Here is a 17540-nt window from a genome sequence, read left to right as displayed (position 1 = left end):
CTTGGCCAGAACCAGGGTGGGGGGCAGGGGGCACCGAGACAGGCCTCTGGTCCAGCAGGAGGCCCGGAACGAGTGGTGCGACGGGATGCAGACCTGCGTGGCGGGGCGGGCGCCCAGGAGGGCCATCTCCAGCAGGTCTGTGTGCAAGTCCCCACCCCGCCCCCGCCCCGCTCAAAACCAGGCTCCCCGGACGCCGCCCACAGTCCTGGCCCCCCCACGCCCCAGGTCCAGCCCACGGTCCCAGGCGCCCACCTCCCTCTCCAGCCCACCCTCACAGCCATGCGTCCCGTCCTGGCCCCGCCCCGTCCCCTGGTTCTGTGGGCAGGGACCGGGCCCCGGCAAGTCAGCGGCTCTGTGGCACACAGGCGGAGAGCAGCCTCCCCTGGAAGCCATGTGGACAGGGGACCCTCACAGGGTCAGGGGTGCTGAACTCCCAGCTGGGGCCAGTGGGAGGGGGTGCAGCCCGTGCAGGACTCACACAGAGAGGCAGGGAGGTGCAGGTATATTCTAAAGCCCTCCCATATGGGTGGGGATTGTGGCTCTGCGGGTCAGGGAGGAGCATCCTGGAGGGCTCTCTGGAGGAGGTGAGGTTTAAGAGGGGATGGTTTGGATTGCTGAGGGCCAGCCAACGGTTTGCACCTGCTGGGAACTGGGAAATCCTGGCCCTGAGCGGGGCTAGTGAGGGTGGGGACCGGGGGGTGGCACAGCGGAAGCGGCAGCCACCGGGGCCCCTGGGGAATCGGGTGCAGCCAGACCTCAACCCCGCCAAGCACAGTCCAGGCCCGGCGCTTGTCCGTCGAGGCCCACGGCGTAGGGAGAATCCCAGTCCCGCTCGAACAGCTGCCGCAGCTGCTGCTGCACGGTGGGCACCCCCGGCCGAGCGCGGGAGGCCCTCTGGCTGACCACCAGGCCCACCCCGGAGGTGCTGCTGAAGTAATCTTCCGACCAGTTGGAGGTGCCTGTGGGAGTGGGTGGGAAAGTCCCTGATGGCCGGGCTCGGGGACTCTGCCGCCTGGCCCAGGCGTGCGGCTCGGGGATAGGTGGGCTCAGCCGCCGCTCTGGGGTTGGCAAGGTCTGGCCAGGCCGCCCCTCGGGTGCCACGTGTGAGGCTCCAGCCACGCACCCTGGGTCAGGTGTCCTGACTCAGGGCTCTGACAACTCAGTGCTCAGGTCTCCCATCTGCCGGAGGTGGGTGTCGGGGGGCAGCTGGCATGGCTGCCTGGTTCCCAGAGCCCCCTCGGACGCCCTAACCCTCCGCCCCGAGGGGCCCGCGCTGCACGGAAAGCGATGTCCCCTTTGGCGCCCCGGCCGGCCGCTGCTTGAGGGTTCCGGCCCCTTCTGTGGGGTTATGTGCCCCCGTGTCCTGCACCCTTGGCACCTGGCAAAGACACCCAGACCCAGCTGCTCACCTATGTAGGCCGCCTTCTCAGTGACCATGAACTTGCTGTGGTTCACCCTGCTGAACGGGATGTTAGAGTGGTTCCTCACCGGCACGATGAAGACTTTCTTTGGGGAACGGAGAGGGGGCAAGTCAGGAAGGGGAGAGGGGCCGACCCTGCCCACCTCCCCTTCCCGCGCAGGGAGCAGGTCCTCACCACTTCCACCGAGACTCCGGCCTCAGGGTCGCTGAGGGCCTGCAGGGAGCGCAGGCCCGGGAACATCCTGGGGTCGGTGTGGGGCCAGCAGCTGACCAGCAGGCGCACGCGCACGCCCCTGTCAAAGGCCGCTGTCCGCAGCGCCGTGTCCAGCACCGGCCAGTACCTGGGGGGGGGGGGCAGGGCCAGGGTCCTTGGGCCAACGGGGTCCCCGCCGGCACGCCGCGGGTCACAGGCATCCCAGCAGGACAGGAAATGTCAGGGAGGGGGCGCCACCCAGACCCACCTGGCGGGGTGGCTGAAGCGCGTGGTGGGGAAGTACTCCATCACCGAGGCGTAGATGAACTCCCTGGCGCCCCCCATCACCGCCAGCAGCGCCTCCAGGTCCCTCGTGCGGCCGTGCGGGCAGAGTGCGGGGGGCGATGCCTGTTTGGGGAGGGGGTCCCTGAGCGCACAGCCGGCATCCTGAGCCGCTTGCTCTCTGGACTCTACTGTGCACCCCCCCACCCCCCAGTGTTTGGGAGCCTGGAGGAAAACAAGAGACGCTGGCTGGAGAGGTGGGGAGAGATGGAGGGAGGGTCTAAACCCCCCCTTGGGGCAGGAGAGCCTGAAGTAGGTGCCCCCCTCCCCCCAGGGCCAGGTCAGCTCAACTTCCTGGACCCAAGCAGCTCCCTGCGCCAGGGAAGGCGTGTGTCTGTCAGGCTGGGCCCCCACCCGCCTTCCGGGGCTCCCACGCTGGGTCTCCTCCCCCACCACTCCTGAGCCCCAGCTGAAGCCCCTCCAGCCCACCCAGCAGTGTGCCTGGAGCCCCTGGGTGCGCAGGGCTCCCCGCCACCCCCAGGCGGTGGTGACTGCCATCCTCTCCTGCAGCTGGGTCCCCGCGCCTGGGGCTCCAGGGCCAGTGTGCCAAGGACCTGGCGGGCCCCGTGGGGTCTGGCCGGCTCCTCAGCCCCTCTCACCGACAGGTAGGCAGTGGTGGGCACCCCCTCAAAGCGGTCCCGGAGGGGCTGGAAGTGGTTGATGTGGGACGAGAAGTTCTGAGGCCAGGCTTTGGGGAGGACGGCCTCGGGCGCCCCCAGCACCCAGTAGGTCTGGAAGGTCTTCTCCAGGTCCCTGGCCAGGCGGCTGCAGTTGTAGATGATGGCGCCCAGCTCCTTCACCTGCAGGGAAGGGGCAGCGGCTGCAGGAGGGAGCCCGGGGGGACATGTGGTCCCCCAGGCAGAGTGCAGCCCCCACACTGGTGGCTGGTCCACAGCAGCGTCACCGCAGGAGCCACAACAGGCAGGGGACGCTATGAGATGGGGGTGCCCAGTGGGACCCTGTTTTCTTGTACATGTATCCTAATAATCAGAGTGATGCGTGTTTATTGCAAAAAAAAATAGAAATGCATAAAACCATTCGTGTCCCTGTTGGGCGACAGACGCCACTGCCTTTTCTGCCCTCGTTCTTGGGCTGGTTTTGATGCAGTTGCAGGCACCTGTGTGAAGTGACTGGGACATCCTTCCCTGGGACGCCATGACATAGCCCAGCGTGAGTGCGGTGGCCGAGGAGGCCGCTCACCTACCGGCCCGGGCTCTGACGATGCCCACCAGGGTCCCGCTGCATGCCCAGCAGCAGGGGACGTCGGGCCAAGCCCCCCGGGGTGTGGGCGGTGGACAGGCCGCAGGTGGGTCTCCCTTCACTGGGCGCTGGACTCACCTGTGTCAGGGACCGCCAGTCCATGTTGGCACTCCCCAGGTAGACGTGCCGTCCGTCCACGACCCAGAATTTGGAATGCAGAACGCCGCCGGTGAGCTTCCCCAGGGGCACGTACCGCACCTGGGCACCTGGCCGAGAGGTCAGGGCGATGCGGCGAGTCGGCTCGTATGAAGTGAGCTTGACCCTCAGCCCTCTGCCGTCGGGTGGACGTGTTTACCCCCACCGCGGCCCTCCTTTACTGTGGGGAAACGGAGGCATCCACTGGCCCAGGATCCCTCCGGGCAGCCCAAACCCAGGGCCCCCACGGCCGCTCCCCCCAGCAGAGCTCCCAGCCCGAGCCTGCCTGCAGGCCGGATCAGGGGGCTTGGGGAGCCCCGAGGACCCCCCTACGCTCTGCCCCAGGGAAAACGGCCCCTGGCTCCTTGAAGCCAGCGCTGGCCTTGCCCCTCGTCCTGGGGCCCCAGCAGGCCAGGCGCCACGCTCACACCCGCGCAACGGCCCAGGACGGGCAGCCTACCTTGGGCCGCCAGCACCCGCAGGTCAGTGGACTTCATGGCCGGCGACGGGCTGCTGGTGGCCACGGCCAGGGAGACGTTCCTGCCCAGCAGCTGCTGCAGCTTCTTCAGAAGGGCCTCTCCCTGCGAGGCCGGGCCCACAGTGAGGGTGACCCCGCCAGCCCCAAGGACCTGGGCCTTTCCCCAGGGGCCCGCCCCGCGCACCCATGGCTCAGAGCCAGAGAGACGGGCCCAGCGCCCGCGTGGGGAGGGCCGGGCCAGGACGCACCGGCTGGGAAGACGAGTCGTTGACGCCGATGTCGGGGCCCGTGAGAGACCAGTAGAAGCTCGCCACGTGGACGGCCTCGCGGGCAGCGTCCAGCAGCTGCAGCCACGCCTGGGCCAGCGGCCGGGCCGATGGGCCACCCGTCGCCGGGGGCAGGTCCTGCGGGATGCTCTCCACCAGTGCGAGCCTGCGGAAGGGCACAGGGGCCAGCCGCTGCCTCACATCGCCGGCTCCGGCCCAGGCCGAGGGTGCACCGAGGGGGAGCCAAGCAGACCGGGCTTTGGGTCTGGGCTGCCTACCTGGCGGGGGAGGCCCCTGGAGGCCGGCCAAGGGGGTCTGACCCTGGGGGGGATCTGACCCTGGGGGGGATCTGACCCTGGGGGGGGAATCTGACCCTGGGGGTGTGGGTCTGACCCTGGGGGGGATCTGACCCTGGGGGGGGGAATCTGACCCTGGGGGGCGGATCTGACCCTGGGGGGGGTGGATCTGACCCTGGGGGGAGATCTGACCCTGGGGGGGATCTGACCCTGGGGGGGAATCTGACCCTGGGGTGGATCTGACCCTGGGGTGGATCTGACCCTGAGGGGACGGATCTGACCCTGGGGGGATGGATCTGACCCTGGGGGGGGATCTGACCCTGAGGGCCAGCGCGTGGTGAGTGTGTGGGCTGGGCTCTGCACAGGGCTGTGCAGGGCCCGCACCCACAGCAGGAAGCAGGGGCAAGTGGGAGCCGGGGCGCCATCCTGGGGTGGAGGCCGGGGGCGGGGGCGGGGAAGCTGCCGGAGCCTCACTCACCGGCAGGAGTCCTTCTGCAGCTGTCGGGCCCCCCCTGTCAGGGGCTCCCGGGCCGGGCTGGAGCCGTGGGCCCGGGGCCAGGCAGGCTCTTCCTCAGGGTGCACCTGGCTCCAGATGGGAGGAGGGTACACTTGCCACAGGAGGGAGGCCAGGGTCACGGCACCAAGCCACAGCACGGCCAGCGCTCCCAGCACCTGCAAGTGAAGAAGGGGGTCCCCATGGGGTCCCCAGATGGCGTGGGCTGGCATGGCCCCTCCAGGGCTCCCCTCCCCAAGAGGACCAGGCCTGCGGCAGGGTGGGGCCCGACAAGCGAGGGGTTCGGGAGGATGGCACTGAGCAGGGCCCAAGCCGTCTCTGTCGGGGGATCGGGTGGCCGGGGGTGCACTCTGTGGCCCTGTGGTCACATGGTCCTGCTGGTCAGGTCGGGGCTCAGCCGGGCTTCAGGCCCCAGTCCCACCGCACCGGCCTCTCCATGCTGGGGGCTGGGGGCCTGTGTGCAGCACACGGTGCAGGGAGCACCGCCGCTCTCTGGGGAGGCCTCAGCCCCTGCCTAAGGAGACCTGGTATCACCGGGAGCGCCAGCGGTGCCCAGGCGGCTGGGCCCCTTCAGAGGCCTCCCCACCCCTGCCCAAGGCTGTGCCCCGGCTGGGAGGCCAGTGCCGGGCTGCCCTCTGCTACCCTCCCCTGCCCTCCCCTGCCCTCCGCTGCCCTCCGCTGCCCTCCTCTGCCCTCCGCTGCCCTCCCCTGCCCTCCGCTGCCCTCCCCTGCCCTCCCCTGCCCTCCGCTGCCCTCCCCTGCCCTGCCCTGCCCTCCGCTGCCCTCCCCTGGGCACCCGGCCTGCAGGTGGCGGCCTCTGTGCGGAGGCTGAAGAGCTGGTGCGCGCGTGCGTGTGCGTGTGTGTGAGTGTGTGTGTGTGCGTGTGTGCATCCGTCTGTGCCCTGGGACCCAGCCCTCGGCTGTTTCCCTCTCGGGGGGTGCTGGGTGTCTGAGTCTCGGTTCCTTCTTTCAGTCACATGTGTGCCAGGTCCTGCGGCAGTTTCTGCTTTCAGCCTGGGCCTCCTGACGGGCCTATAAATAGCCGCATCTCTTCAGGGCCTGACCCTCTGCAGCCCCCCGGGGCCCTCGCAGGGCCCTCCTCCTGGCCCGGAGGGCACAGTGGGGGCTGGGTGGGGCTGGGTGGGGCCCTGGGACGCTCTCCGGGGGACCTCTCCCACCGCAGCAGGACTGTCCCAGCCCTCAGGGCGGTCCTTCCCACCGAGAGCTGGGAGCCAGGCTGGTTGGTCTCTGCTGGAGCTGGAGTCCCTCCCCAGAGTGGCCTCAAATGCCACCATGAGCCAAGTGCTCCCCAGTTTAGCAACCCCCCCCAGGGCTGCAGGAAAGAGCCCATGCAGTCACGGGGCTAAACACGGAGGAGACGTCTGCAGGCCTAGGCCTGTGGGGAGGGGGCTCTGGGGCCGCAGCCCAGGTGCAGCTAGCCCCGGGCCGCACGGGCTCTGGGGGTGACACCGGGAGCAGCTGGCTCTGCCTCCAGCTCCAGCCTGGGACTCGTGCCAGGGCGGCCCCCCGCAGGGCACCTGGGCCTGTCTCAGCGTGGGGAGGGGTTGGCCGTACGAGGCTGTGTCTGCCCTGAGCCGGAACATTACAGGGTGGTGGGGACCCCCAGAAGCCAGACAAGAAACCAGAACAAGGCCTCAGGCAGAGCCCGGGGGATCTGGGTCCGCCATCTGGCCTTCACTCTCAGGAGAGGCAGTCAGTGTGAAGTCCTGGCTGGGGACGGGGCCAAGGGGCCCCAGGGACATCCCTGTACCTGCTCCTCCCCAATGCACCACATGGAAAGGGGCCTGTCCCCCAAATGTCCCACGCAGAGGGCAGCTCAAAGCCCTGCAGCCCCCATCCAGGACTCGGAGCAGCCCCCGGCCCCCGGCCCCTGATGCCCAGAGCACAGCATCTCCTCTTGGCCGCTGGGAACAAACTGGGAGGCCGGCCACGCAGGGCAGCACCGGCGGCTTGTCCTGGGCTGGGGGACCCTGCGGGGCAGCGCCAAGCACCCCCGGCCCCGTGGTGGGCAGCCATGGGACGCTGCAGGTGTCAAAGGTCACGGCTGGAGGCGTGGACTTCCTGCCCCGCAGAGCATGGGATGAGGCTGCCAGCTGGGTGGGGAGGGGTGGTCTGCAGGCTCAGCTGGGGGCGTGGAGACCCCCTGGGCCCAGGCCCTTTGGCCCGGCTCTCCCGCCTGGCCCTGCTGTGGCTGTCACTTACCTCTGGAGCTCCTGCCTTGCCGTTCATCCTGGTCCAGCCGCGGACTGCGGGCCCTCAGCGCCGTGGGGGCAGGCAGGCTCCAGCACTGCCTCCCCCAGCCCACCTGCCTCCGCTCTGTAACTGCTGCTTCCCCTTTGGGCCACTTCCTCTTTGTCCTGAGCACCTCCCCTCTGCACCCCCCGCAGACATCTGGAGCTGGGGGAGCCAGCCTGAGGGGTGGGGGGGCCTGTGGACTCTCACCTCTAGAGAAAGTCTCCCACTCCCGGCCCCATGTCCCACGGCAGATTCACTTTCTAGTCATGGGCTTCAGTATCGGTTAGGCTTGATGCCAGCCACAGAGAGCACGGGGCCCAGCCTGAGTCATTGCTCACGTCTCTCTCACACTAACCAGGTTTGGGGGCTGGTGGCCCCTGGGAGCCAGGTCCCCCCAGCTCTCAGCTCCTACTCCCTAGCGTTGACCAGGGCCTCGTGGCCTCACAAAGGCTGCTGGAGTTCAGCCATCAACTCCGTGTCCTGGGAGCATAAGGGACATCCCAGAAGTCTCACAGGGCAAGATTTAAAGAAATAGATTTGGGGCGCCTGGGTGGCTTAGTCGGTTAAGCGTCCGACTTTCGCTTAGGTCATGATCTCGCGGTTCCTGGGTTCGAGCCCCGCGTCGGGGTCTGTGCTGACTGCCAGCTCAGAGCCTGGAGCCTGTTTCAGTCTGTGACTCCCTCTCTCTCTGACCCTCCCCTGTTCACGCTGTCTCTCTCTCTCCTAGAAATAAAAATAAAAAAAACATAAAAAAAAAAAAAAAAAAAAGAAATAGATTCCTGGGACGCCTGGGGGGCTCAGTCGGTTAAGCACCTGACTTCAGCTCAGGTCATGATCTCAGGGTTTGTGGGTTCGAGCCCCATGTCGGGCTCTGTGCTTACAGCTCAGAGCCTGGAGCTGCTTCAGATTCTGTGTCTCCCTCTCTCTCTGACCCTCCCCTGCTCACGCTGTCTCTCTCTCTGTCAGAAATAAATAAAAAACATTAAAAAAAAATAGATGCCCTACAGGATCGCAACACCAGTACCAGCCCTCGCAAAACAGTGACTCCTTGGTATTAGCGGGGTCGTAGTTCTGGTTTCTCTTAGTCTGTTCAGGCTGCTGTGGACTGGGGGGCTGGGAGCACAAGGTCAAGGCGCCGGCAGGCAGTGTGTCTGGTGAGGCTCAGTCCTGGCTCTCTTCGCTGCGTCCTCGAGTGGGGGAGGGCTGGGGGCTCTCTGGGGGCTCCTGCGGAAGGGCGCCGCATCTCAAGGGCTCCGCCGTCCTGACCTAGCGGCCTCCTGTGAGCCCAACTCCTAACATCATCCCAAACCCATCTTCCCGCGCGCCTCCCCTTCCTCCCCTCTGTGAGCCAGGAGACAGGCAGCCTGCGAGGCAGAGGCGGCTGGCTCATCCCGGCAGGGATGGCATGGGGGGGGGCATGGGCCACAGCCCCGGGTCCCCCACTAGGGACGCTAAGCCTGCCAGGAAAGCGTGCTGCCTTGGTGCCAGCGAGCAGCCCAGGGCTGGCGCTCCGGCGCCTCGCAGATGTCCCACTTCTCAGCCGCTTGACCCAAGCCAACCGCCGTGTTCTTTCTTTCACCTTGGCTTGGCGGCCGCCTTCTGTGAGGAAGTGACAGCTTGGCTGTGGCATCGCAAAGCTATCTTTCTTTTCTTCTTCTTCTTAATTTTATCATGTCCCCCACCTCCATTTTATTGACATATAGCTGACATGACACTATTAGTTTCCGGGGTGAACACAACCATATTTCCGCCGGCTCGGGTAACCCACCGCCGCGCGCAGTCAGTGCTTTCCCTGTGATGAGACCTGACACCCACTCTTAGCGGCCACGCTCATGGTGACGCCCACCACATCCCAGGACCCAACTGCCTGACTGCCAGCGTGTCTCACTCGGGCTGCCCCCCCCAGCCCTGCCCGCCCGACCCTGACAACTGCGTCTGTATTTGTGAGCCTGGTGTTTTCAGACTCCACCCATGGAAGCCACCCTACGGTGTTTGTCTTTCCCGGACTCCCCTCAGGTCACCAGATGCCCACGAGGCCACCCAAGGTGTCACCGTGGTGGGATTTCCTTCTCGTTTACGGCTGAGTAGTATTCTGTTGTGTGTGTGAATATACACCACTTTTTTTTTTTTAAGTCTATTTACTTATTTTGAGAGAAGGAGAGAGACCAAGCAGGGGAGGGGCAGAGACAGAGGGAGAGAGAATCCCAAGCAGGCTCTGTGCTGTCAGGGTAGAGCCTGACGTGGGGCTCAATCCCATGACCTGAGCAGAAACCAAGAGTCTGAGGCTCAGTTGCCTGAGCCCCCCGGCGCCCCCACACCACATATTCTTCATGCATTTGTCAGCTGGTGGGCACGCAGGGTGCTGCTGGGGGTGCGCCATTGAGAATAGTGCTGCAGAGAGCGTGGGGGCACGCGGCTGCCCCGGGACCCTGGCTTCACATCCATCGTCAGGTTTTCTCCCCAGAGCCCGGTTTGGACTTGTATCTCTTTCCTTTTACATGGAAAATGCTGGTTCCCACCCACATTACTATGACGATGTGTTAGCTTTGGCTTATCACATCTTTAACATGATGTCCAAGGAGCAATTCTAACATCACTGCTCTGAGCATCTCCCGTCTGGTAGGCAAGTCCCGCCCCTTCGCCAGGACTGGCCCGGGCCCTGCATCTCCTGCATAACACGTGTTTCTCTCCTTGAAGCCGTTAATGGGAGTCAGGGAGTTTCTCAGGTTTCTGTCCTGGGAGAGCCCCATTCCAACGGTGACACAGCGCGAGGTCGGACTGGATGTGGCGAGAATGGACTTCAGCTGGCCCATCCGTGCTCACAACTGTCACTCCTTACGCTTCTTCTTTCTCATCCTGCGTGCCTGGTCTTCCTATTTAAATGATATCAGAGTCCTGGAATGAATCAGGTATGCATCCCCTTCTTCCTACATTTTGAAGTTTGTAAAAACAGGCTGAAATTACTCCTTTTAATTTGTGGGGAGCATGGGAACCTGTCTTCGATTTTTCACATCTTTGTGGGAAGATTGTCAACTATTAATTCAGTTTCTTTAGAGTTTACAGGACCGTTCGGGCTTTCTGGGTCCCTGAGAATCATATTTGGCAAATGATGTTTTTCTAGGAACTCGTCTCTTTGTTCACTGTTGTAAGTCATGGGTACAAAGGGTGTTGATGGCGGCGCCTTCCTCACTGCGTGCTGCCCCCACCGCCGAGCTGACGCCCTCTTTCGTTCCGCAGACTGGTGTGTGTGCCTCCTGTGTTTTCTCCCCGTTGGGAGATCTCGTCAGAATTTTAGCTATTTTATTACTATTTTTTCAAGAAATCCACTTTTATATTTTTTGTTTCTATTACGATTTCATTTTCAATTTGTTCTTGTTTTTCACCTTTTTTGCATCCATCCTTCCACTTCCTGTCATATATTACGTTTCTGTGGTTATTTTTCTGCCTTAAGCTGGATGTTTGGCTCTTTAATCGCCAGCTCTCTTTACCGCTGCGAGTGTTTAAGGGTTCATCTTCTGCAGAACTCTGCTTTCGCTGAGCCCCAAATCTCCGATGGGGCACCGCTGATACTCACTTCTGTCACTCATGAATGATCTGCAGACCTGATTTAGGGGCACCTGGCTGGGTCAGTTGGCGGAGTGAGGGGGTCTTGATCTCAGGGTTGTGAGTTTAAGCCCCACGTCGGATGTAGAGCTTATGTAAAAATAAAATCTTAAAAAAAAAAAAGAAATTTGGTTTGAGATTTCCAAGCGAATGTGAAGCTACTGTGTCAGCGATTCCCAGCCTGCTGGCGCTGGAGCCACACGACGGCCGCAGCGCTGGGGCTTCAAGCTCGTGGGGGCGCTGTCACTACCACCCACCACTTACTAACGGTCCGTCTCCCTGGCTCGGGGTCACGGGGATTCCCAGCTGAACGCCTGCTTCCCGCCGTGAAGGCTGTACTTCGTGTCTCTTTACGTCCCCGACTGAGCCACCTGTCACTGCGCGCTGCTCTCACTTTCCCGAACAGCAGCTTCTGTCTTAAAGTCTATGTTGTCTGATGTTAGTTTAACCGGTGGGGCTGGTTCCCCAGAGAATGTGAGGCTGGGCGGGGCCTGTGGTGGGCGGGACCGGTTCCCTGGCCTGGGGTGGGTGGGGCCTGTGGTGGTGGGCGGGGCCTGTGGTGGTGGGCGGGGCCTGTTCCCCTGGCCTGTGGTGGGCGGGGCCTGCGGGGTGGGCGGGGCCGGTTCCCCTGGTCTGAGGGTGGGTGGGGCCTGTGATGGTGGGCGGGGCCTGCGGGGGTGGGCGGGGCCGGTTCCCTGGCCTGGGGTGGGCGGAGCCTGTGATGGCGGGTGGGGCCTGTGATGGTGGGCGGGACCGGTTCCCCTGGCCTGGGTGGGCGGGGCCTGTGGGGGTGGGCGGGGCCGGTTCCCCTGGTCTGAGGGTGGGTGGGGCCTGTGATGGTGGGCGGGGCCTGCGGGGGTGGGCGGGGCCGGTTCCCTGGCCTGGGGTGGGCGGAGCCTGTGATGGCGGGTGGGGCCTGTGATGGTGGGCGGGACCGGTTCCCCTGGCCTGGGTGGGCGGGGCCTGTGGGGGTGGGCGGGGCCGGTTCCCCTGGTCTGAGGGTGGGTGGGGCCTGTGATGGTGGGCGGGGCCTGTGAGGGGGGCGGGGCCGGCTCCATTTTCCTTGTGTCTTCACGCCTTCCCCCCCACAGCCCGTGAGCTCGCCTCAGCCCTCTCGCTTCTGTCGTTCAGAACGGGGTGTCCCGGTTAGGTTGGTTCTCATCTGTCCACCTGGGGGCTTGGGCCTCTGATATTACTGGAGGATCTGTGCCTGTGATCATTTCTGGAAGGTTCTCGGCCATTGCCTACTCTCCGTGCCCACACTGTGGAACTCGGGGTACGTATGTGCTGAGCCTTTGCACCCCATCTCCTGCCGACTGCGCGTCCACCTCCACCTCGGCATCCGGCCCCTGTCCAGCCGCCACCCTTCCCACCCGAGCGGCGTCTTCAGCCGTTTGTTAGCGGCTCACACTCTGTCCGGTTTCCATTTCCTACCGCAGCCCCCCCGGCCCCCCAGCCTGGGAGGAGGGCGCTTCCCTGACCTCTCCCTGGGCCCTGAGACAGACCTCCTGACCCTTCCCTTGTGCGAACAGACTTCAGACCCTCGGCTCGGAGCAGGGGTCGTAACCTCACCTCTGCTCTTCTGGGCAAAGCCCTGGTGTCCTGACCCGGGTGCTCGCTTCCAGGCCGCCGCCCCGAGGCCCTGCGGTGCCCCCTGACTGTCCAGCTCTCAGCTCCCACCGGACTCCCGGGACGTGGGGGGCTCCCTTTTTTCTTAAAATCTCAGCTTTGCATCTGGCTTCGATTCTACCTTCAGCTCACAGTTCTAGGTGGTCGGGTTGTCGGAGAGGAAGCAGAGAGGAGAGGCCGAAAGGCCGGTAAGAAGGCGGAGCGCGGCGCAGACCCGCCAGGCCGGGGAGGAAAGCCCCGCAGCTCAGCTCCCAGGGCCTCCAGGGCTGACAGGCCAAGACGCTCGAGAGAAAGGGAGCAGAGCAGAGAGCTGGACCCTCGGGCCAGTTTTCCTCTTGAGGCATTTGCTGACCCATGTGCCGCACAGGGACACAGCATAGAGGCTGAAATGTGCGGAGCTCCGGAATATCACAGCTCTGGGGCCGCGAAGCTGAGCTCGGCCGGCCGTCCTCAGAGGAGGGGGGTGCTGGGAAGGTCGCGCGCCTCACAGGCGGGACTGCTGTGGACTCCAGGAGAGCAGAGCCCCCGAAGGACGGGCACACAAGAGGTGGGACAGGCCTTGTCTAAGGGTCAGTCCCTGAGTGGATCAAAGGGATCCGTCCCGCTCTGTGGGTGATCCTCTCTGATAAAACATAACCTCATGCAGAGAGCCCTTTCTTTCCGCATTCACAATGCCTGTCACTTTAAATCCAGAGTCACCAGGGGTTTCTGGCTCAGTTAAGCATCTGACTTGACTTCATCTCAGGTCATGATCTCACAGTCAGTCGTGAGATCGAGCCCCACATCTGGCTCGATGTTGAGCTTGGAGCCTGCTTGGGATTCTCCCTCCCGCTCTCTCAAAAAAAAAAGAAAGTCACCATGTATCAAGGGGCACCCAGCTGGCTCAGTCAGAGGAGTGTGTGACTCTTTTTTTTTTTTTAATGTTTTATTTATCTCTGAGACAGACAGCATGAGCAGGGGAGGGTCAGAGAGAGAGGGAGACACAGAGTCTGAAACATACTCCAAGCTCTGAGCTGTCAGCACAGAGTCCAACGCGGGGCTTGAACCCACACACCGTGAGATCATGACCTGAGCCGAAGTCAGGTACTTAACCAACTGAGCCACCCAGGTGCCCCAAGGAGTGTGTGTCTTGATCTCGGGGTCATGAGTTGGAGCCCCACGTTGGGCATAGAGATTACTTAAAATAAATTAAAATTAAAAAAAGAGCCCCCAAACATCAACACATTGAGCCAAGAGGAGAAGCAGGAGTCAAGTACTAGAACTATCAAACAAGTTTTGAAATAGTTGTGATTAATATGTTCAGAACAACAAATGGCAAGATGGAAATTTTCACTTAGAGAAATGAGACATTCTTTTTAAACCAAAGAAATTCTAGAACCAAAAATGAAATAACCAAAGTAAAAAGTACGACGTATGGGTTCACAGCCTGGACGGAAGTGAAGGAGGCCTAGCGAGCTGTGGGGTAGGTCAGCAGAGAACAAAAGACAAACCACAAGGAGAAAAATGCACAGAAAATACGGGAAAGAGCATGAGACACAGGACATATACAAAGGTTTAACGCATATGTAAATAGAGTCCAAGGAAGAGGAAATTGGGAATGGGGCAGAATTCTATCTGAGGAGAAAATGGATGAGGCTTTCCCCACACCGGTGAAAGATGGACGCCACTTTAAGAAGTGCTGCAAACCTCATCTGTGCTAGAGGACCTCAGAGATGCTCCTAATTGTACGAAAACCACTGAAAAACTAAAAACAAAGATAAAATCTAAAACGCCCAGAAAAGAAGATCAGGTCTAGAAAGGCAACAATAACATGTTTGACTTCTCCAGGTAAGCAATGAAATCCAGAAGATGATGGAATGATATATTTTAAATGCCAGAAAAAGGTAACTGCCACCTTAGAATATTATATCAATGTGCCAAGTGGAAGGAAAAGGCAAAATAAAAACATTTCCAAACCCTCCCCACTCAAGAAGTAGGGAGATTTCATCACAGCTAACCTGTATACCAAAACCAAAAATCTCAGTGAAGGGCTACCGGGTGGAAACACGGAAATGCAGGGTGAAAGAAGAACCAGAGTACAAACATGTCAGTACACGTAGGGCATGTCGACTGCAGCAATTAAGAACAATTAATTGTAGGGTTTTCTACAATATTTGCAGAATTAAAATGCCTGATCAACAGCACAAAGGTGGGAGAGACAGGTGGGTTGAAAGAGCTGGAAGGTCTTTATGTGACCCAGGACATGTAAAACTGCAAGCTCACATTAGGTCTTAACAAGTGAAAGATATATTTTATAATTGAATTTTATAATTGTGAATTGTTTTGTAAATGCCAGGAAGTAGTAAAAAGAACAATTCACATTAGACCATATAAGTGAAAGATGGATTTTATAATTGTTTGGGCACCAGGGCGCCTCGGTGGCTCAGTCAGTGGAGTGTCCGACTTCGGCTCAGGTCATGATCTCACGGTTCATGGGTGTGAGCCCCACATCGGGCTCTGTGCTGACAGCTCAGAGACTGGAGCCTGCTTCCGATTCTGCGTCTCCGTCTCTCTCTGCCCCTACCCTGCTCACTCTCTCTCTCTCAAAAATAAACATTAAGAAAAGTATAATTGTTTGGGTACCTACTAAGAGTATAATGAAAGTAAATATTACTAACAAGCAAATGGGGAAACATGGAAGAAGAAATGGAGGGGGAAGGGGAGGAGTAGGAGGAGAAGGAAAAGAGAATACTTGATTAATCCTAAGACAAAAAGGAAGAAAAATGGAATAACAGATATAATACAGCAGATCTAAAGTTAAGTACATTGATAATTACAATAAATCTAGTAAAATACTTCAATTAAAAAAGATATTGTCAGACTGAATCTTATAAAACAAGATCTGCAAAAGTTTATGTAAAAGGATGAAAAAGGATGTTATGATAAACTAACCAGAAAAAAGCCAGCATAGCTATACTAATATCATACAAAGTAGACTTTAAGGCAAGAAAAATAACTAGGGATGAAGAAGACTTCATGATGACAAAAGGGCTCATCGCCCAGGAATATAACAATTAAATTGTATGCACCTAATAACATAGCTTCAAAATACATAAAGAAAAACTGATGGCACTGAAAGGAGAAATAGATGAATCCACAATCACAGTGGCAGACTATAACACAGTCCTTGCAGCAACTGGTGGAACAAGCAGACGAAACATTAATGGATATATTTGAAAATACAGTTGATCAATTTGATAAAAGATGGAAAATAAATGGAAATGTACATATTCTTTTCAAGGGCGCATGAAACACTTATCACAACTGCCCATATTGTGGGTGAAAAAGCATACTCTATACCTTTCCAATGATTGAAATAATTTAAAATATACATTCAGACCATAGTGGAAATAGGCTAGAAGTCAATTACAAAAGAAAAATGGGAAATCCTCAAATGTTTTGTAATTTAGCAACACATACCTAAATAACTCACTGTCCAAGGAAGAAATCTTAATAAACACTAAAAATTGTTTCACCCAAATGATAATGAAAATACAATATATCAAACTTTATGGGATCAGCTAAAGTTGTGTTTTGGAGGAAATATGTAGCCTTAAATCCATATATCGGAAAAGAAGGAAAGCTGAAAATCAATGATGATCCATCTCACAAAATAAAGAAAGAAAGGAAGAAGGGAAGAAAGAAATATTAAAATAGGGAAGAGAAGAAAAAACTAATAATAAACATAAAGAATAAGAGCAAAATTGGTGAAACAGAAAACAAATATATCATAGAGAAAATCAATAGTTGGTTCTACAGAAAGAATAATAAAATGGGTAGGCCCCAGCAAGACTGGGCAAGAGAGAGAGAAGGTGTGAATCACCAGTATCTGGGGTGAAAATGAAAAAAGCACAGGAACAGACTCTCAGATCCTAAAAAGACAACAAGTGAATATTATGAGCAATTTTGTGTTAACACATTCACTTTCCACTTTTAGTTTTTTGAATTCTTATTGCAGTATCAGGTACCCATGCAGGGGGCGTAGATTTTCAGGTGTACAGCTCGATGGATTTTTTTGTATACACACACCTGTGTAACCACCACCGAAACCAGGACGGAGGACCTTACTGTGACCCCTTCTTGGCCAATACTTCCATCCAAGACTAACCAGGACTGTGACTTCCCCTGGCATGGGCTTAGTTTTCCTTATTTTCAAAATGGCACACCAACTAGATTTGGCACCCGGCATCCTTTGTCCCGGTTGTGGATTCATCACAACATGTGCGGTTCTGCGTCATTGCAGGATACTATCCAGTGTGGGAACATACCGGAAGTTACTGTCCGTTCCATTCCATTTTAAAAAAAATTTTTTAATGTATTTATTTCTGAGAGAGGCAGCATGAGCAGGGGAGGGTCAGAGGGAGAGGGAGACACAGAATCTGAAACAGGCTCCAGGCTCTGAGCTGTCAGCACAGAGCCCGACACTGGGCTCGAACCCACGAAGCGTGAGATCATGACCTGAGCCGAAGTCGGACGCCCGACCGACTGAGCCCCCCAGGCGGCCCCCCCATTCCATTCCTGATGGCCACGGACGTCACTTTTTGCTGCTCATGAGTGACACTGCTTTGGGCACTCTTGTGTCTTTTGTGGATTGCCACACTGTTTCCCTTGGGTGTAGACCCAGGAGAGTTGCTGGGTGATGGGTAGACATGTGGGTAGCTCTAGTTAGTGCCAAGTTTCTTCCTAAATTGTCAAGCTGCTCCACTCTCCCCAGCCTTGACGAGGACCTCGCTTCAGCTATCCTGGTGGAGACAGCCTGTCTCACGATGGGCCTACCTTGCACTTCTCTGATGACAGACGATGTGGCACATCTTTCCACAGGGTTCTCTGACCCCCTAGGGTCCTCCTGTGCAGCACCTGCTCAGCTCTTCTGACCATCTTTTATTGGATTGTCTGACTTGTTCTCTCTACTTATAGGACCCGTGTATTTTGGCTATTTGGATACAGATTACTTGCTGAATCTAGTTATGGTTAATATCATTGCTTTTCACACTCTTAGAGGAGCCTTTGGGTGAACACGGGTTCTTAGCTGAGCTAGCCCAGTTTAAGAAAAACTTCCTGTGGGGGCACCTGGGGGGCTCAGTCAGTTAAGTGTCTGACGATTTCTGC

At 58.6% G+C, this 17540-nt stretch overlaps 1 protein-coding gene across 1 annotated transcript; it reads right to left on the bottom strand.

Annotated features, from left to right (window-relative positions):
* Nucleotides 1–269: 269 nt before the first annotated feature.
* Nucleotides 270–7268, bottom strand: PLD4 (phospholipase D family member 4). The gene is made up of 10 exons (XM_039255786.1): nt 7128–7268; nt 4869–5062; nt 4077–4260; nt 3811–3931; nt 3294–3421; nt 2555–2755; nt 1882–2021; nt 1596–1761; nt 1410–1506; nt 270–959 (listed from the first exon to the last, which is right to left on the bottom strand). The coding sequence occupies exons 1-10, from the start codon at nt 7152–7154 to the stop codon at nt 757–759; spliced, it is 1461 nt and encodes a 486-aa protein (XP_039111717.1). The 5' UTR covers nt 7155–7268; the 3' UTR covers nt 270–756.
* Between the last annotated feature and the right edge of the window lie 10272 nt (nt 7269–17540).

This window comes from Hyaena hyaena, unplaced genomic scaffold (assembly GCF_003009895.1).
Source record: "Hyaena hyaena isolate Hyena2069 unplaced genomic scaffold, ASM300989v1 scaffold_546, whole genome shotgun sequence".
Classification (NCBI taxonomy): domain Eukaryota; kingdom Metazoa; phylum Chordata; class Mammalia; order Carnivora; family Hyaenidae; genus Hyaena; species Hyaena hyaena.
This window is presented reverse-complemented; position numbering and strand designations above follow the sequence as displayed.